Source organism: Malaclemys terrapin, chromosome 4 (assembly GCF_027887155.1).
Source record: "Malaclemys terrapin pileata isolate rMalTer1 chromosome 4, rMalTer1.hap1, whole genome shotgun sequence".
Classification (NCBI taxonomy): Eukaryota; Metazoa; Chordata; order Testudines; family Emydidae; genus Malaclemys; species Malaclemys terrapin.
In genome coordinates, this window is record NC_071508.1 from 67,374,833 (window position 1) to 67,395,897 (window position 21,065).

At 40.0% G+C, this 21,065-nt stretch overlaps 1 protein-coding gene across 3 annotated transcripts in view; it reads right to left on the minus strand.

The window, feature by feature from the left end:
* The window catches only part of GAS2 (growth arrest specific 2), a 135,209-nt gene that overhangs the window by 40,608 nt on the left and 73,536 nt on the right, over positions 1 to 21,065 (minus strand). For all 3 annotated transcript variants that reach the window (XM_054024623.1, XM_054024624.1, XM_054024625.1), the window contains exons 6-7: positions 14,682 to 14,826; positions 10,229 to 10,336 (exon numbers count right to left, since the gene is read on the minus strand). In XM_054024623.1, the coding sequence (XP_053880598.1) occupies positions 10,229 to 10,336; positions 14,682 to 14,826 (253 nt within the window). The remainder of the gene's footprint in view (positions 1 to 10,228; positions 10,337 to 14,681; positions 14,827 to 21,065) is intronic.

Genomic DNA, 21,065 nt, shown 5'->3' on the forward strand with positions numbered 1-21,065 from the left:
TCCCATTGAAGTCAATAGTGTTATTTGTATGAATAAGACCAGCATGATTTGCAAGCAAGGGGAGAAAAAACAAAGAAAATGAATAACTTCAAAATGGAAAAGGTTTCAGTAAGGGAAGAAAATTTATTCTTGAGTTTGTGAAAGTATTGTAAGGAATGGCAAAGTAAAACAAAAACCCTAAAAAATGCATTTGTATGTGTTCCTTTTATTTCAGCAGCAGAAAGACCATGTCACACATCACAAACAATCTAAATCCTACACACTGTATTGCCAAACCACTGGCCAATTCAACTCTAATTACACAGTAATAGTATTCTCATGTTAAAATGTAAAGCTTTTAAGTCTCCCTGGAAATCCCACTATAAACTATGTGTCATTTTAAGAACATTCAAAACCAGAACATGACCATAAATCTATAGAGATTGCAGTTAAACAATATCTTTATGCATGAGTCCTGAATGTGTAATGAGAATTGCTTCTACCGCACAGAGGCATGTTTGCTGTAGAAATAAATGAGTCTTCTGCTGGTATCAATAATTTCTCTCAGCTGTAGAATAATAATGTCATTTATGTTTACAGCATGAAAGTAACCCCCTAGTAGTACATTTATGCACCGAAAACCATAACTTACACAATCATGCAAATGGTAAAAGTTACCACAATGTAGCAGTTGCCTAAAGATCAACTTCACTTACTCCATAAGGACATTTCACCATTAAGCCTATAAAACAAAGGTTTCTTCTTTGATTGATTTGAATTCTGTCCACACTATGCTACACCTCACCAATTGCTTAGGAAGGAAAATCCAAAGTGCAACGTTTTCCATTCTTAAAACATGACTCCAATGGGTAGCTGCGTTCCCACTTCTAACACTCAGGGTTAGTAATTCCAAACTGTGGAAAGCATTTACTGTCTCATCCCTAAAGCAAAATGTGTTTCTACAATAAGACTTAATGAATTTCCAGTTACTCCTGGCATATTATCAGGGCCGGCTCTAGGCACCAGCAAAACGAGCTGGTGCTTGGGGCGGCACATTTTTAGGGGCGTCATGGCCGGCGCCAGAATGCCACCCCTAAAAATGTGCCCCGGCCGCCCTAGCTCACCTCCGCTGCTGCTGCCACGGTACGCAAAACAGCTGATTCGCGCGCCGCGGCGGCTCGGGGTCTCCCCCTCCCTCCCAGGCTCTCAAACCTGGGAGGGAGGGGGAGATTCCGAGTGGCCGCGGTGCAGCGCCGCTTCTCCCCCTCCCTCCTAGGCTTGAGAGCCTGGGGGGAGGAGGCAGGGCTGGGGATTTGGGGAAGGGGCAGAGTTGAGGCGGGGCCAGGGGTGGGGTAATTAAATAAGGGGGGGGGGGGCGACCAAAATTGTTTTTGCTTTGGGCAGCAAAAATCGTAGCAAAATGGTATCACTGAACCTAAGAAAATTCCCTATTTTCCATGGATACTTCCAATTATACTAACAAACTTTTCCAGAGAACTCCACTGCAGTTCTTAAAGGAGAACACCCTGTAATACTGATTTTTTAAAAAGGCTCCCATGGTGATCCTGGCAATTACAGATTGGTAAACCTAAATTTAGTACCAGGCAAATTGGCTGAAACTATAGTAAAGAACAGAACTATCAGACGCATAGATAAACACAATATGTTGGGGAAGAGTCAACATGGCTTTTATAAAGGGAAATCATGCCTCAGCAATCTATGAGGGTGTCAGTGAACATGTGGACAAGGGTGATTCAGAGGATATAGTGTACTTGGACTTTTAGAAGGCCTTTGAGGAGGTCCCTCACCAAAGGCTTTTAAGCAAAGTATGCAGTCATGAGATAAGAGGGAAGGTCCTGTCCTGGGTCAGTGACTGGTTACAAGATAGGAAATATCCACAGTTTTCATAGTGGAAAGGGGTAAATAGTAGGGTCCTCCAAGGATCAATACTGGAACCAATGTTATTCCATATACTCATAAATGATCTGGAAAAAGGGATAAACAGTGAGGGGGCAGAATTCATAGATGATACAAAATTACTCAAGATAGTTAAGTGTGACGCTGACTGTGATGAGTTACAAAGGCATTCACAAAGCTGGGTGACTGGGCAACGAAACAGCAGCTGAAATTCAACGTTGATAAAAGCAAAATAATGCACACTGGAAAACATAATCCCAACTACACATATAAAATGATGGGGTCTAAATTAGCTGCTACCACTCAAGAAAAAGATCTTGGAGTCATTGTGGATAGTTCTCTGAAAACATCTGCTCAGTGTGCAATGGCAGTCAAAAAAAAGCTAACAGAATTCTAACACCCATTAGGAAAGGGAGTTTAATTGGATTGGAGAATCAAGGTCTGTGTTTTTAAAGATGTTAGTGGACATGTCTAAGCCCTCACGAGAGGCTTTATCTGCCCGATGCTACTCTCTTAAGGGCCAACATGAATCTTTAAAATTTACTTCCAAAATCCTTATATGGGAAAATGGTCTCTTCTTCCCAGGTGTCCTCTCAACTCTTTACATTGAGGCGGTTCCCTAACCTCAAACAAAAAATGGACGAACTGTATTAGTTCAGAGGAACAAACAATGCTATTAAAACAAAAAAAAGTCTCCCCTTCCCCTGATCCCCACTTTTTTTTGACATGATACCTTTGCTGAGAAGCTGGAAGAAGGTCAGCCATAGATGAAGTCCCCAGGATGAGGTTATGGGTCACAGGCATAGCAACAGAGGAAGTGGCAAATAAGAGGGTATAGAATTTAGAAGATGAGGCTGTAGGGCTCAGGAGAGGGAGAACAGCTGCTGTGGTGCTGAGGGTAAGGAGGAAAGTTAGAACAACCAAAGATAGGTTGGAAGCAAATCCAGGCATAATAAGCACATAATGGGAAAACTGTGAGTATAGCTGTGTATGAATCTCTGGGTCTGAATGGTAGCACAAAACGTTTGGGATCATGGCAGTTTCAGCATCATTTGTGCTTCTAAAATGCCCCCCCCCCCTCGCAAAAAAAATAATGTCCATATTATCTTATTTCCCATGGTTAATTCTGTGATGATTTCCCTGGGTGGATGTAAATCTGTATGTTTTTATAAAACAACACATTCTTCTCTCCATGAAGGGGCAGTAGTGTATACTAGATTACTGTTTAGAGACTAATTATATGCACACACAGAGATATACCGGTGCCCCCTTCCCTAGTAAATCCCAAAAGAAAATGCCCAGGCTCTGTTTCCATAGCAACCAAACTACAGTGATGTTCCATGCATGGGTTTATACATTGAGTTAGTTGTAGATGAATCCTTTGGTATTACTACTAGAACAGAATACTGAAGACTGTAAGTATTAAAAAAGCACACAGACAATAAAAATGTGATTGTATATGAGAGAGTATGTATTACTCATCGTTTGGTTTACAGGGGATGATCCTCCAAAATATGGAGCATCTTTACTAGATTCATATACTTTAAGGCCAGAAGGGACCATTAGATCATCTAGTCCAGCGTTTTTCAAAGTTAGGGTTGTGACCCAGTACTGGGTCGCAGCGTGTAAGGCACTGGGTCACTCTGGTCTGCACTGCCGACTGGGACATTAAAAGTCCTGTTAGCGGTGCTGCCCAGCTAAGACAGGCTAGTGCCTACCTGCTCCGACACCGCGCTGCATCCCAAAAGTGGCCAGAAGTGGGTTTGGCTTCTAGGCAGGGGGCCACAGGGTTCCACACACTGTCCCCGCCCCGAGCACCAGCTCCACACTCCCATTGTCCGGGAACTGGTCAATGGGAGCTGGCGGGGGGGGTGCCTGTGGGCGAGAGCTGCACGCAGTTGCTTGCTCACCTCTGCCTAGGAACGAGACCTACTGCTGGCCGCTTCAGGTGCAGCGCGGTCCGTGATGCCAGGACAGGTGGGAAGCATGCCTCTGCACCCCGGCTGTGCCGCTAACCAGGATCCGCCAGAGATAAGTCCATGCCCCAACCCCTCACCCCAATCCCCTACCCCAACCCTGAGCCTCCCAAACCCCAAACCCCTTCATGCACCCCAAACCCCTCATCCCTGGCCCCACCCCAGAGCCTGCACCCACAGCCCAGAGTCCTGACCCCTTCCCACACCCCAACCACTTGCCCTAGCCCTGAGCCCCCCCCAACCCAGAGCCCTCTCCTGTACCCCAAACCCCTCATCTCCAGGCCCACCCCATAGCCTGCACCCCCAACCCACAGTCCTGACCCTCTCCCACGCCCCAACCCCCTGTCCCAGCCCTGAGCCCCTCCAAACCTGGAGCCCGTCCTTCAACCCAAACCCCTCATCCCCGGCCCACCCCAGAGCCCACACCCCTAGCCCAGAGCCCTGACCCCCTCCTGCACCCCAACACCCTGTCCCAGCCCTGAGCTCCCTCCCACACCTCAAACCTCTCTTTCCCAGCTCCGTCGGGTAGCAGGCATCAACAATTTTCTTCAACTGGGTCCCCAGAAAAAAAGTTTGAAAACCACTGATCTAGTCTGACTTCCTATATAACACAGGCCATAGAATGCCACCCAGTTACCCCTGTTTTGAGGCCAAGAACTTGTGTTTGACTAAAATATATCTTCAAGAAGAGCATCTTGATTTGAAGACTTCAAGAGATGTAGAATTCATTTCTGTTGATAGTTTGTTCACATGGTTATACCACCTTCACCGTTAAAAATCTATGCCTTACTAATTTTAATTTATCTGACTTTACCTTCCAGCCATTCATTCTTGTTATGCCTTTCTCCACTAGATTAAAGATCTGTTTAGTAAAGTAGAACCTCAGAGTTATGAACACCAGAGTTATGAACTGACCAGTCAACCACACACCTCATTTGGAACCAGAAGTATGCAGTCAGGCAACAGGAGAGACACACAAAAAAGCAAATACAGTACAGTACTTTGTTAAAAGTAAACTGCTAAAAAAATGAAGGGAAAGCAGCATTTTCCTTCTGCACAGTAAAGTTTCAAAGCTGTGTGAAGTCAATGTTCAGTTGTAAACTTTTGAAAAAACAATCAGAACGTTTTGTTCAGAGTTACGAACATCCATTCCCGAGGTGTTTGTAACTCTGAGATTCTACTGTACTTTCTATGAGGAGATGAGCACTCTGAAGTGTCACTGTCCTCAATGGAAATTGAGGGGTTTAGTACCTCAGGCCTGAACGAACTAATGCTAACAAAATCTAAAAAGGCAAGTTATAAAAGGTTTCTTTTAGTGACATTTTAAAATTTTCATCATGTTTCTGTTATAATCTCATTATTCCATTTATTTTTTTAAAAAATGTTTTGCTAGTTTAAATACTATAGCTGAAGGATTGAGGCTATTAAGGAGTAGTTGAGTTTCACAAAAACACTTAGTGACACAATGGTGGGAAAGGGACACAATGAGCAAAATCATAGAAATGTAAGGCTGGAAGGAACCTTAATAGGTCATCTACTCCATCTAGTCCAAGAGCTAATGTGCCAGTGGTTTCCTGTACGTGGTATATGCATGTGGGAGTGTTAACTCTAAACCAAAGGATAAGATTTTTACATTATTAAATAGGATACCATCATTTCTTTTAATTCAACTAATTAGCATGCATTATTATAAAACACAGCTTCTGTTACCAGCATTTAACAGCCTTTACAGTTATCTATTCTGGCCTAGCAGGCAAACACCATATAAGTGAATTAAGGAAAGAACAAAATAAAGAGAAGATGCAATTCCTATTTAAAATACAAGTGTTTTCAGTGTTTAAGCTTTCATGTTCACTTCATGGAAGGCAGGCTCATTTTAAGCAGGGTCTGAAATCCAATCTGTTAATTCCCAATCTCAAGGAAACTGGAAAGGGGAAACAAACCTTAGCTATACTATATTGTCAGACAGGTCCTTGTCATACTGTTAAATAAAGATTTCCATTATGGTTTAATATTGTTTGTTACACATTTTGCTCTCTTTTTATATCACATGTAAATACACTCTGCTGAATACCAAAAAAACCCATATTTGATGCCTGATCCTATAATCCTTACTCCTGAGAGTAATTCGCTGAGGAAAGTAGTCCTGTTTGTTTCAGTGAAACAACTCACTTGAGAGAAGATTATTCATGTGAAGGATTGGGTTCGTTGTATTTTTGTTTTCTTTTTTATTTCAAAGAGAAAAAATATTTTCTGTGACAAATATTCCAGGCTGACAAATATTAATTTTTTGGGTAAATTGCACATGAGGATTGTGTTCTGCTAGGTTTGTTTTTTATTGGTGGGGTTGTAACTTGCTTTAAAAATAGCAGCATAAATCCTTACAGAAACAAAATAAGGGAAGTATTCTTAATTTGTCCGTTAAAAAAGTTGTGGATCCAGAATGGAAGAGGAATTTATTGCAGAGCGATAACTGCATTAAATACCCATTTGCATTTTCTTTTTATTGTCCCATAATCATTAACTCATCTACTGTAGTTACAATATAATTGTATTTATAATGAACAAAAAGGTATTAATGTGGCCATAATGTAATTATGCCATGACCAAGCAATAATAGTAGTACCATTAAACCAAAGTGCTATATAAGTTCTCAGACATGAGCTATGGTTACATCTACATATATGGTGGACTATAGAATACAGACACTACCCTCCCAGCTAGCATGGCTATAAATACCAGTGTGAACTGTGAGGTATGGGTTAAGCAAGCAGAGTAGATACCCTACATAGCCCACATATCACATGTAAATGCCACTAAATGCCAAATAAATATTTCTCATGTCTACACTACTATTTTTAGCAGTGTAATGTCCCACTGTCTCCCCTGCCAAAGCCTTTCCCCCCTGCCCAACCTTTCACTACGGTGTATAACTACACACTGCAGTGACAAGTGTGGATGCAGTCTGCCTTTCACATGTAGTTCCTGAACTCTACACACCACCCTAAGTATAGACATAGCCTATCTTCTTACTTCACAAGCTTCACACACAATGATATCTAGGTGCCCCTGGAGGTGGGTGACATCTAAAAGTGGGCAGGCAAAAGTGACAAGTAGAGGTACACATAGGCCTTGGCTACACTCGCGGATTCACAGCGCTGCCGCGGCAGCACTGTGATGCGCGAGTGTAGTCGTGCCGCCAGCGCTGTGAGAGCTCTCTCGCAGCGCTGCAAGTACTCCACCTCTCCGAGGGGAATAGCTTGCAGCGCTGCGAGCGAGCGTGCAGCGCTGCAGGCGCTGATTACACTGGCGCTTTACAGCGCTGCACTCGCTGCGCTCGGTGGGGGTGTTTTTTCACACCCCTGAGCGCAGCAAGTGCAACGCTGTGAATTGCCAGTGTAGCCAAGGTGAACTTTAGCCTGTGGGTAAAATTTTCAAAAGTGCTTAAGTGACTTAGAAGCCTAAGTCCCATTTTTTAAAGGGACTTGGGCAGTGAGGGCCAGATTTACAAAGGTATTCTGGTGTCTAAAGATGCAGATAGGCACCTAGTGGAATTTATGAAAACACCTAAGTAACTTAGTGCCTAACTCCCATTGAATTTCTTAAGTCACTTAACTGCTTTTGAAAATGTTACCATAGTATCTGATGTAAATCAGTGAAAAGTTAGATCCAGGATGGCAGAGCAGAACAAACAGCCAGTTAAGAGTTATATTCTATAACTTCAGGCATCTCCACAGCAGAAATTAAGGCCAGCAGAGCAGCTCTCCACTATGCGCAAAAAGGTAGTTCTGGTCTGCAGAGGATTTCAGTATTTCAAAGTTTGATTTTGTCCACAAAAGGGAAAGCCTTGAGGTCCCTGCTCTGAGGTGGGCTGCCCCAGAGCCACAGACTCCAGTCCAGAAGCCAAGCCATCAGTAAATATTTTCACCATATAAGACCCTAACCCTTGTCCCATTGAAGTCAGTGGAATTTCTTCCACTTGGCTCTAATTGAAGAGCCATAAATCCAGATAACATTGTTGCTGAACCAAACTAATCTAGAAATTTCATCCAAATCCTTTAGCCAGTTACTTTGTATGCAAGTTGATGGTAGTGTCCAGGGAAACAACCTATGTCATAAATGGAACAGATGGGACAGAAGGAAAAGTTATCCCCAGCAACATCAGGAGATGATGCCAAATGGCCAGTGAAATTAAATGTCAGTTAAGCATCTCTCTACCTGCATGTCTACTATATGTAAGAAAGTTTCTAAAGGGTCCAAAAGAAAAGCCTAATACATGTATTTATGTATATGTGAAAAATCCATAGCTTGAAGGGTTAAAACAAGCTGGTGAAGAATTACTATAACCCAGTAGAACGCACCATAATGAGACAGATTCTAGTGCAACCAAACTATAACATACTTTATTTTTGAAGCACACTATGATCAAGCCTACTTCCATTGAAGTCAATGGCAAATTTTCCAATGACATTAATAGAGCAGGATCTAGCTCTAATACTGCAGTTTGATGTCTAATCCATATCACAGTTAGATTTTTTTGGCACAATTCTACCTGGAATGCAGAAGCGTGATATGAAAGGGGTGTTTTGTTTGCACACTTGGAATGGAAAACTGACTTGGAACGAATTGTATAACAGAGAAGCCAGCAGTGGGGAATTTGTGACACAAAATTTTGGAAGGAAAACTTACAGTTTATCAAAAAGAGAAGGTTAAGAATGGTTTAAGATTTGTGATTTAAGACTAAAAATAAAGGAAGAAATCAAAAGTGCAAGCTAGCTAAAAAGCACCAGTTTTATACAAGGCTACTTTAAAAGTACAGCTGAAAAATTACAGTTACTCGTTTTCCACTGTTAAAAATGTGTTTTTAATGGGAACAACAGTGACTTGTGAAACTTGATACTGTGAAATGTAATAGAGGACAAAAATTAAACTAGAAATGTGAATTATAAAACCCCATACATTATGTGCATAAATGCACAGCTATGGCCTTTGGTTGATTAACATTAACTTTTGCACAAAGTGATTAAAAAGTAATCATTTCAGTGCCCTAAAAATATTGTAGCATTAAAAGGAAGTTTCATAGGCAATAAAACATAAATTCCTTTCTTTATCACATTAAACTTCCTTTGCACAGTCCATATTGTAGCCCAATCTTTCATTTCTTGTAGACTCAGAACTCCTTCTGAATTAATTAAGGCTTTTCAGGCTCCTAATCAGCAATGCACTTCAATATGTGCTTAACTTTAATCACATGCTTAAGTCCATTCCAGTTTAGCAAAGCCCTTAAGTATGCACTTGACTTCAATGGGACTTAAGAATCTTCTTAGGGTTAAGCATATCCTTTAGTGTTTTGCTGAACTGGGACTTCAAGGAATGAAGGACTGAGAATGTGAGGGAGTAAATATTAGATTAGGTTAAAAAGCTAAGATTCCCATTGACTTCATTTGGCTAAAAAGACTCTCACTGACTTCTACTGATTTTGGATCAGGTCCTAAACCCCCAGTTGTGCAAGAGCAGAGCCATGTACCCCTGGTGGAGTAGAGACAGCACAATCCATTTGCTCCAATGAGAAGAGGAGTTGCAATTTTGTCTGGCTACTACTTGGGTCTAGCACAAACGTATGTTGCAGGGGGGGACATAATGACAGACTGGATCTTGGCCTATATAAAATCAATAATTTGGGTATTTTCAAATTACTAAAATAAGCAAATATACAAAAGATTAAGATTTCAGAATGAATGCAAAATGGTGCCTTTTGGGAGCAGCTCAACCAGATAGAAATTCTATGTGTATTACCAATACAATTCTGCCATACGTGAGTTAATGTAGTACCTGTGAAAGGTGCCTGTAGTAGTGAAATTTTGCCCATGCTACCCTACCAATGTATGCCAACCACGGGATGGAGGGATGGGAGAGTAATTTAGACTCTCATTCAGTCTTTGACCTCTCTCCTGAGACTGTCAAGAAGGGTACCGATTAACACAAAGTGGGACGATGGCTTTTTTGACAAAAATACTATTCCAACAGGAAATAAGAAACCATCATCTCTATTTGTGAAGAATTTTAGTCATCATTTATCATGGCTACCATGGAATCAATGACCTAGAAGTAGGAGGATCTACCACATTGTTAATTCTTTGACCTAACTACCCCTCCTCCCTCCCCGGGACTATATCTCCCCAATTGTGCTGTGGATGAGAATCTGTACTTGTCAGAAAGAAAATATTTTCTCTCATTAACCAGTGGTGCCATTTTAACCTGGAAAGAAGCAGCCCAAGCATTAAAAAATGTTGCTGTCAGATATCAGTGATCTCCAAAAGGGACATTGCAGAACATGAAAAATGAAAACTTCTTACCCTAATAAAGAGGATCTTCTCTCCAACTCTGTACCGTCCTTGTGAAAGACGCTCCACACAGAATTTATTGGGGCATTTACAAGGAGGATCTTCAGAAATGTGTTTGACCTGAAAAACAAGTTATTTTTGTATCTCTTTCATAGAGTGTATCTGCAGCAAACTGTTCAAAAGGGCAGTTAACTTAATGTCATGCCTTTGATTTATTCTCTGTCATCATGACAAATGACTTCTTCCTAACACCTCTTCAGGCTTTTAATTAAGGCACTATTGCTGAAATTGTCTTACTTCTTTTTTCTCTCAACTCTAATGTTTTTAATAGTATGGCACTGAGTGGCTTTTTAAGACACTGATTTCAATACCATCATTGCTACTAATGGGCAAAATCATGAAATCTATATTACATTTCTATGTGGTCCATAGGGAACAATCCCAGTGCATTCAATGGTTTTTTTGCTGAATTAAGAATGAGTAAAAACTGAATGAAGACTTCAGGATTTGGCACGTCTGATACATGTAAAGCCTTGAATCAAATAGTAATAAACCTCATATAGCATTCAGATATTAGCAACACAGGCTCTCCTCTTACATTAAGCCATGTGAAAGGGGGGAAAAAATCGGTGATCACAACTTTTTCAGGGCCACTTTTTTCTCTTGCTCTGCAGAATTTCTGGCATAGCTTGGGGACTCACAAGAAAGACCCTATAGATCTTAAAATATCTGCAGAAGCATCCTTTGCATCAGTAATGACAATATAGATGATGTGTCCTTCCTTTGGGTCATGGGCAGAGTTCAGATGGGCCCAAGGACTGAACCATAATTTCTTCTTGAAATCTACGTGTATTTTCAATTACATAAAATGGTAACATTAAACAAACCTATATTATTACTTATTAAAAATATTAAAATGAAAAATAAATACAACAGCAGTTTTTTAAAGCATCTGTGAAATCCAAGGTTGTGAGGATTCCCAAGTCAAAAGGGAATTCCCAGGTGTGGAAAAATAAAGTAGAAGCCAGTGATGCTCTCAGACACTCAGTTTGCCATGGAATTGCACTATATAACTGAGTGATTAACTTAGCCCAAAGTTTGTCAATCTGAGGTTGATGATATGTGAATGGAATTGAACTCTACTGATTTTTAGTGGGTAGATTTACAATTTAATCCACCTACAATTCTCAGATGAAAAGTAAAGGAAGTCCAGGTATTGGAGTCCTGAGTATATCTGATACACAAAAAGGAGGCTGTCCAGTAATTTCTCCAGCAGGGCTTCTCTACTAATAAAATTAACACTACTTTAGCTTAGTGATAGAGGACCTGATTTCCTACTATCTTCCCCTTGCATAGCCATTTACACCTGGGTAAAACACTATGCCCTGGTCATGAGCCAGGACCCAAGCTAAACTCAGTGCCATTCAGACGAGCTGCAGGGAGAAAGGTGCCATTTATGTTCCCCCTATCCTCAGCTCTGAGATGTTCACCAGTGCAGGGACATGGCTGAGGTAGATGATGTGCTGCTGTTCTCTCATGATTGCCTGCTGTTGCATTAGCCAATTCGGGGTTGTTATAGCCAGGTGTAATTTAGAGTTGCCTTGAGGCTTCTCTAAGTTACTGGTGTAAAAAATGGACCCCAAAGCCCAGGGATCAGGGATGAACAAGGGCTGTTGAAAGCTACTTTTGTCCCACTCCTCATTTACATCAGCCAAACTTCAGCTCCAACTGAGAATTCAGCTTTGAATGTGAAACCAGTGACATTAATATTTAGTAGATGTATATTCTGAACTTTTAGGTGATCTTAAAGTAGCACAACCATCAATGTCAAAGAGCAGATCTGGTTGAGTGAACTCTAATTTGACATTCAAATAGCACTTCCGCTAAGAAACAACACTGACAAGTGCATGAAGGCAATCATTTCCACATACTGTCCTCTTGGATGAAAGCTGACCTAATCTATTGATGTCAAATGAAACAAAATGCAGGAGGCACTTTTCAAAGGTTTTGTCCACTTCACGTAACACTCAACAGACCTTTTCAGATCCAGTTTGTAAACTAAGGCCCCATAAAAAGAGACTGAGAACAGAAAAAGCTGTTAGAAAAGCTTACTGATGAAAGTTTGAGTAACACTGTCTTAGACAGGAAAAACGCCAGGGTCGTGTACTGGGGCTCTGTTAGGTATTTTGGTTGTCTGACAAAAATACAGGAACAGATCTGTTATACAGAGTAGGAGGTTTTAGGATTTAGGCTTTATACTTGAGGGAAAATTTTAACATGTCAAAAGAATGTTCTTTTTGTTGGAGGTGACTGGGGATATGGATAGATGTAAAAAGCGAACAAGTTAACTAACATCATTTTTTCTGTAATTGATCTCCTCAGCTGACGGGCAGGAAGAGGAACTTTTAAAATTGACTTACGCTCTATCACCTAATTTGAGGGCTTTCCACCTTATTGCTAAAATGATCCAGTGTTACCATCTATTCCTTTCGGGAATAATTGCTGAGAATGATTCCTCCCTCTCTCAAAAATGTGCAGTAATATTGTCATGAAATTTACTTCATAGCTTGAAATTATACTTGGCAATAAACACATTGAAAATGGTCATTGGGATTGATTTTCTTGTCACTTAATTGTTTTAACACCAGAATAATTCCAGTGACTCCAATGGAAAATCTCCTCTCATTCACACTGGCATAGATCAAGAGTATTAGGTCAGGGATGTTGAATATCAAACCAATCTTAAGATATTCTGGACCTCTACCATCCGCATAAATCAGGAGTAACTCTACTGAAGTCAATGGGTCATATCGAATGTAGGTTGCAGGTGGTGCAAGAGGTATATATGGACTTATATGTCCTCTGAACTTGGGACTGTGTACCAGATTGATCCTCTAAATGCTCCCCAAATCAGTTTCCCCTGGGCCCCCAGGGTCTAACAGGAAGGGATCGTCAGTACATAGATACATGCCAACCATGCCCTCTGGTGACACTCCTTATACTAGAAGCCAGCAGAAAGGTGATGAAGGATCTGTTATGATAACTCTATGCTGCCAAGGATTCACCTGAGCAGGGGGAGGCCTCTAGTAGCTAGGTCTGCTACCTTTAGGGTTGCTTTGTTCTGGGTAAGTAGCATACAGCAGCTCAGTATTGGGGAGAATCAAAGCCAATCAATTTATACCAGTGTAAAAACTGATACAAACCAGAGGATAATTGAGCCCTTACTGCTGCGTTTGCCATTGCTGCCTCCACAACCTCACTGGCCTGATGGGCATAGAAGTATTATTGACTGGAATTTAAAAATCAAATATGGAAGTGGAGGGCAAAATGAAACCCTGTCTTATTTTTTTGTATCTGGATTGTATGAGTGCTGCCATTAGTTTATAGTGTGTGAGTCTGGGGGCAGTGAGGATCAGGAATTTAACTGAATAAATTCAACCCTTTCTATCCCTACTGCTTTTTAAATTAAAGAAGATGGCTGGAGACAGCCTTCATACTCTCTTCTCTGTTCCCCTGAGATATACAGTCACCTCTTCCATTCTAAACATACCCGCATTCTCCACAATTCTCCTAGAAAAGCAATGAGTGGGTTTGCATAGTTAAAGATGACACAAAATATAAAAGTTAAATGTAACTTATTTACATTGTAAAAATACATTTTTCATTAAAAGAATGAACATTTTATTCCATCTGCTCATTGTAACACAAAAGTGGCACATAGGTTTTTCAAGAAGCGCTTTGCAACTCCCAGGTGGTACATCTACCATGTGATATAGCAGTTACTATAGTAACTGTTTCTTTTTATAGAATATATTTGTAATTTCCTAGTTAACCTCTTCATTGCTTCAAAATATCTCTTTCAGCTGATTCCAGCTGTTTCAAAATGAACCCTCTAGTGGAGTGTAACTGAGAAATATGGTATAAAGAGCTTAATTAATTGTAAAGCAACTATTTTCCTTGGTAATAGTGAGGAAAAATCTATTTTGCACTTGTTTTATGCTACTAGAGACATACAGAACTAGAGCATAAAAAGATGCTCAAATAACTCAAAAATGTTTTGTTAGAAATATGTACAAGTCAGTAACGGACAAATCTCACAGTCCTGACTCAGTCCTTCCTCAGGCAAAACACCAACTGAGAGTTTAGCGAACAACTAGTTCAAAAAAATAAAATAAAATAAAAATAATGACAGCCAGACCTGGCCCTCAGTAAGAACTTCAGCACTGCAAAGCTGGGCCAAATTGCAGATTTCCACTATCCACTAAAATTCCCCAAACTGTAAATAATTGTGGTCACAAGTGATATTAATTGTAGATGCTTGCAAATCTTATTGTTGGACCTCTAAATGCGGTGAGATGTCAAACTCAGGCCCTTATATTCTGTGTATGTCAGAATGTGTCAGGAAGATGTTAGTCTATTTTTTTGTTGATATCTCATGATAAGAAGCTTGCCCAAGCACACTTACAGCATCATCCAACAGTTTTCCTGTGCTCTTTTTCCCTGGAGACTTTGTTGGAGAGGGTGAAGGAGACGGAAGAGGGGCTGAAAGTATTTCCTCTTGTTCAATCTCTTTCTCCAGCTTTATTAACCCAGGAGGTTCCACACCAAACCTTTTGAAAACAAGCAAACAAATTACCAGTGCGTACAAAGAATTTCATATCTTAATAGATCATGATGCATAAACTTCATGCATACACAGCTGTGCAACACAAAATTGCTAAACACACTAATGAAGGGATGAGTACATGATATATTATTGTAGCTGCTATCAGTATAATAAATATGCAGTGTGAAATTAAAATAGCATCTCTCATTTAATCAAATTTACAATAAATGGGCTTAGTTTTCAGCTTGTTGTTTGTTAGAGAAACATCTATAAATATGTGATATGGTATTTGGTATGTGATAGACACATCGCAAAATTGTTATGATATGAGAGTTCAGTTCAGAGAACATCTACTTCGCATTTCACCATCCCCTCAGACTTTTTCTAGGAATTATGAAAACTTAAATAGTTTTCATAATAAATCGATATGAGAAAAGATTAATCTGTTTTACCTGAGCATAACCCACCGTAACAGGTATTATGCCCAGTTTACAGATGGGTAAATGGAGACAGATTCAGGCCAAATTTTTTCAAGAGTGGCCACTGATTTTATGCACCTCAGTTTTTGGGAGCCCAACTTTGAAACTGTGGTGGGTTTTTTTTGTTTGTTTTTTGTTTTTAAGAACTGCGCAGTACTCACTGTTCCAATTGAAGTGAATCCCTGAAAATCTTAAAGGGTCTCAAGTTTGGCACTCAAAAAATTGAGGCACCCAAAATCAGTGGTTACTTTTACAAGTTTGGTTGTAAGTTATTTGGCCAATGTCATATAACGAGTGAGTAGCAGAGTTGAGAACAGAATCCCAGAATCCTGATGCCCACTTCACAGAACTAACCACTGAACTACACCCCATCTTTTTCTTTTTCAACTGAACAAGAAAAGAAAATATATTTTTATATGATAATTTCCTTTTAGTTAAAGACCATCATGCTAAATATAGGTATTCACATCAAACCAATTGTATAGTGAAAATACATATTGTATTGTGTAAAATAAAAACCTAGGACCAGATCCAGAACTATGCTGATTCACACCAGCTGATGACCCAGCCACTAAAGTTCTGTACCAAAAATATACCAAGTATTAAAGACTAACATTATCATAGAACTTAAAGTTATATAGGCAAAGAGCGTAAGTGTATATATTGGCCCTTGCATTTTTCATTACAAATTACAAGCTAATCACACTGCTGCGTAGTAAGTTAATACCCAGAAAACTAAGAACCAAATCTGTGCTTGTATTGGCTGCTAACTGGTGCAGTCTGACTAACGAAAAGTCAGCCAACATTGGAGCGAACACTTATATACAATCCATTTACTTCCTGTCTGTCTGCAGATGCTGACATGCTGTAAATCATTAAATTCCCCCTGGGCTCTAAGCCTACACCTGCATCAGGCCTTACTCATCAAATAAACCGTTCCCACTCTCATTAATGCTGCTTCTTTGCTTCTGCTGCTTTTCAGAATCTAACTCACCTCTGATTTCTATCATTACAATAGACAGTATATAATTATTATAGATAACTTTAACAAACTTCTTTCTACTAATCAGCAGAAATTAAATTTAAACATGTATCCTCCATGTATTGCATCACAATCAAACAGCTTAATTAGAGGGTTGAATCGACAAAGAAATCCTTCTGCTTGTCTCCCAGTAGCTTGCCATGCAATCAAAGGTATAAGCCCTGTTCTGAGAACTATGTTGGGAATTTCCTCTTCTACTCCTTTCTAGCCTGTCTTCTGCATAACTACAAATAGAGCAGCATCAGACAGTAAAATGATCTCCGATAGACTTCTAAGAGTACCACTTCCTATTTTTCCCAAGGAAAAATTAAGTACAATACCAGAAAGATATAACTTCTCAACAGACTATAATTTTCAAACAAAAGACATCTGGGGGCTGATTTACACACACACACACACACAAAAAAAAAAAAAAGTTTTACAGCCACGTAAGAAGAATTCCAATTCTTTTTGTAGAACAGACAGTTGCATGTCATACCACCAAAAAGCAGCACACAGATATATTTGCACCTAATTCGCATTCCAGAATGTAAGCATTCTTTAAGACATATTTACACACGTAGAGAGATTGATTTTGCTCTCTTTTATGTCAATTTTACCTCAGTGTAATTCCAACTATTTCACTGGAGCTACTCCTACTTTACAAGAGTGTGAAAATGAATCAGACCTGCACAATCCCATTGATTGCAATGGAACTGGATAGCTTAAGTCAGTACTGCATTTTACCCCATAGGAATCATCCATCTTTCACAAGGACTATCAATCCACTCATGTGGGATCAGTCAGTACAGAATTTGGCTCATTGTATTAATTTTAATGAAAAGTCTGTGAGTCTTATACACTCTACTCATATTTCCTGCTTTAATTTCCATCACATGGACAAAAGAGCAAAATCAGGAAAGTTATTGATTGGGGCCAGTAGCTGATTAGCAATTGTTTACATGCAGAACAAGATTTTAATTTCTGATAATGGGCTGACCCTCTGTCTAACACTGTCCCTGATGTTGCACTTCTTACTCTCATGAGTATACTTCAACTGGAACTACTCACATGAGCAAAGACCGCAAGATTGGGACCACAGATTACTACGGCAGGCTCAGGACCTGAAGGTCTGTAAAGAGCCTGAAATACAAATAAACTCTTCACTAATGAAAGGCCAACCCACTGTCAGAGGGTGTTTATTTATTTATATGATTTCCTCAAAAATTTTACCATTTCTGAAATTTCCCATTCGGTCATTTAAGTGAAAGCTCCAGTAGTAACTTGCAATAGTTTCTCTCTTTGCTAGATGATGTGTTCAGTACAAATGGTGACACAGCTCAATCAAGTCAGGCTGCTCCATCTCTCTGCTGAGTGGGCATACAGTATCAGCCCAGCTCTCTGAACGGTTACAGAAGCTGGGCACAAATCACTAAGGAAAACATGCTGAAAACTATTTAGATGGTTTGCTAATAATGAAGGCTTCCATAATGTATGGTGAGTTATCTAGTAGCATCTACACAGTGACATGTACCTGATAGTGATGTGCAAACTAGAAGAGGACAGATTGTGCCTACCTCTTGTCTGGAAAAGGCTGACTTTGCTCTGCCCTCATTATAGGCTACCAAGACACAACATGGCCCAATGTTTAGGTTCTGTTTTGATAAGAAACCAAAAAAGTCAGGCAGTTTAATGGCTATCTCCCCCTGATTAGGACCTGCTTCTCTTCTCGGTAACACAGATATAAAGTAGTGTAGCTCCACTGAAGTCAATGGACGGTTTCAGAGTATCAGCCGTGTTAGTCTGTATCCTCAAAAAGAACAGGAGTACTTGTGGCACCTTAGAGACTAACAAATTTATTAGAGCATAAGCTTTCGTGGGCTACAACCCACTTCTTTGGATGCATATAGAGTGAAACATATATTGAGGAGATATATATACACACATACAGAGAGCATGAACAGGTGGGAGTTGTCTTACCAACTCTGAGAGGCCAATTAAGTAGGAGAAAAAAACTTTTGAAGTGATAATCAAGATAGCTCAGTACAGACAGTTTGATAAGAAGCAAGTGTGAGAATACCTCCTCAATATATGTTTCACTCTATATGCATCCGAAGAAGTGGGTTGTAGCCCACGAAAGCTTATGCGCTAATAAATTTGTCTCTAAGGTGCCACAAGTACTCCTGTTCTTTTTGAAGTCAATGGAGTTACACTGATGTAAGCAAAAAGGGAATCAGACCCTTGATCAGCAAAATAAGTAATCTGAAAATCTCCTGAGGAACTCCCTCAGACAAATTCAGCTGTCAATTATGGTCTGGAGTAATTCCATTGGTGTCAATAGTTACTCTAAATTTACACCTGTTTAAATGAAATCAGATTTTTTTCTCTCTGTTTCCTCTACATTCCAGTTACAGCTGAAAAAAAAAAAAAAGTCTCCAGTCTTTACAGAACCTTAAAAGGTTTGTTTCTAGAAAGAATGCCAGTTTAATAGGGTGAGGGGAAGGTTTTGGTTTCCCCCACAGAAAAAACATCTGTACTATCTATCACTCAGTAAAGGCCTGATCCAATTCTCATTCAAATCAGTGAAAAGACCCACTAGTCAGTGGCTTGACTAGGAGTTCAATCAGGCCCTAAACACTGAAATCTGAGAAAATAGTTTTTGAGGATTTCATAAGTGATTTTTAATGGTGAATGGATGATCTCTCCAAACACCTCCTTGTACTTTTGGAGAAGGAAGAAAAATGTATTTATAACTGCTCAGTGTCTCTTCCTTTCCTAATTCCTTAGGACTCTGTAGAAGCTCCTTTTTAACATTATATCTTTGAGATTCCTGTTCTGAAAAGCAGGCCCCACAGACTGTTCGTTCAGTTAGTTCGATCTTCAGGGTGAACAGAGCTTAAAAAGCAAGAAAGATGTCTGTTTAACATCTTATTGTTACTCCTGGGTAATTTAAAGCAATAGCTATAGCAGAGATCGGTTTATTAAAATGCTTTCTTCTTTGTTAAACCCAGCCAACATACAAAACACAGAGTCTATTCAAAACACTCGTCTCCCACGTAGCTCAGATTTTAGCACACTTAAAGCAAGAACGCCATTAGATACTTGTCATTTAAATGACATAACCCTGTTATGTTACCCCTTCCAGCATTTCCTGTGCATCTTGAAAACTTACTAGGCTATGGAGAGTTTGCAAATCCTATATTGGGATAGGATTTTTTTAGGGGGGAGGAAAAGGAATAAGTCAAAATGGGAAGAAGGTGTTGCCTGTTACTCTGCTCCCAGGTTGGTTAAAATATGAGCCATATGTGAAAGGGAAGGGGCTTGGAAGGCTTTGTGTGCTAAGGTAGCCCCACCTTTCCAGCCCTGGCAATCATGCATGGTTGGGAGCAGGGCTTTAAAAAGGAAGGCGCTTCAGTCAGCAAGGGAGGAAGCCCTGAGAAAGGAGTGGCTCCTGTGCAGCAGGAGTAACCATCATGCAAGAAACTCCCCCAGCTCTGTGAGGAGTCCAGAGACCCCTGGGGCAACCCTGATAGGGAAAGACTGACTTGGCTACCCAGCTGTAAGGACTCCAACAACGTAAGTACCCCTGAAGTAAGGTGGTGCCACGAACATTTTTGCTTTTTTATTGATCCGAGGCGGGGCCTTATTTTGTGTGGAATCTGAACTTTTGTTTTCCCCCCACCTGGAAACAAAGAAGCAGGCCCACAAGGTGGGGTCCACTGGAAGGATTAGGAGGCTGTGGCCTGTACTAGGCCAACCCATGGTGACAACTGGGCGTGCTGAGGGCCCCAGCCCAGCTAGGGCTGTGCCACAGAGAGAGACTTTCTTTACACCGTATCTTGATACTATTTTTTTTTTAAACATTAAATTCCCATTAACTGCATGGGATGAAGAAATGAAGAGATCTTTTATAACCCAAAATAAACAGGCATGGTCTTTTAAAAAAAAAAAAAAATGCGAAGTTGTGCTTAGTAAGTGATAGCACGATATGGCTTGGAATTTGTTTTTACACCTAAGGGATACACTGCTATGAAAGAGTACAAATGGGAAAACCCAGGATATACAAACTTAAGTTAAAGAAGTCAAGTGCAGCTGGCAAAATTCTACATTCGTTCCCATGCAATCCCCATTGGAATGGGGTTGCCTGGGAGTGAGGGAACAATTTAGTGAAATTGCTTTTCAAGATATGAATGAATTTAAAGCAAACTTTTTCTTAAAAACAAAGAATGATACCTTGTGGAGTTATAATGCCCTAGGACTAGCTTGTGACATCCTTACTAACATTGAAAATACCTTACTCCATAAATAGCCCCTTTGATTTCATGTAAGGGATTACAAGTTCACTGTAATCTATGTAAAGATATCACGATCTGACCTCTACGAATAAAGCATAGACAGAATCTAGCAAGAGCAATAGTTGTCTTAGTAGCAGAGACTCAATCTCTGAGCTTGATTCTTATCTTAGACTGGTGCAAATCAGGAGTAACTCCACTGAAGTCAATGAGGTTACAGCCAGAGTAAATGAAATCAGATCTAGGCTATCTGAAGGCAGATTCTACTACCACTGAGGTCAGTGGGAAAATGTTCATTGACCTCAGTGGGATCAGGGTTAGATGCGAATATAAAAGATTTAGAGAGAAAATAGTTTTGATTAGTTACAGAGACAACATGATTATAAGGAGTAAGAATTGAACAACTTTATTTAGAAAAATACTGTTCTAATTTTAAACTTCTTTTCATATC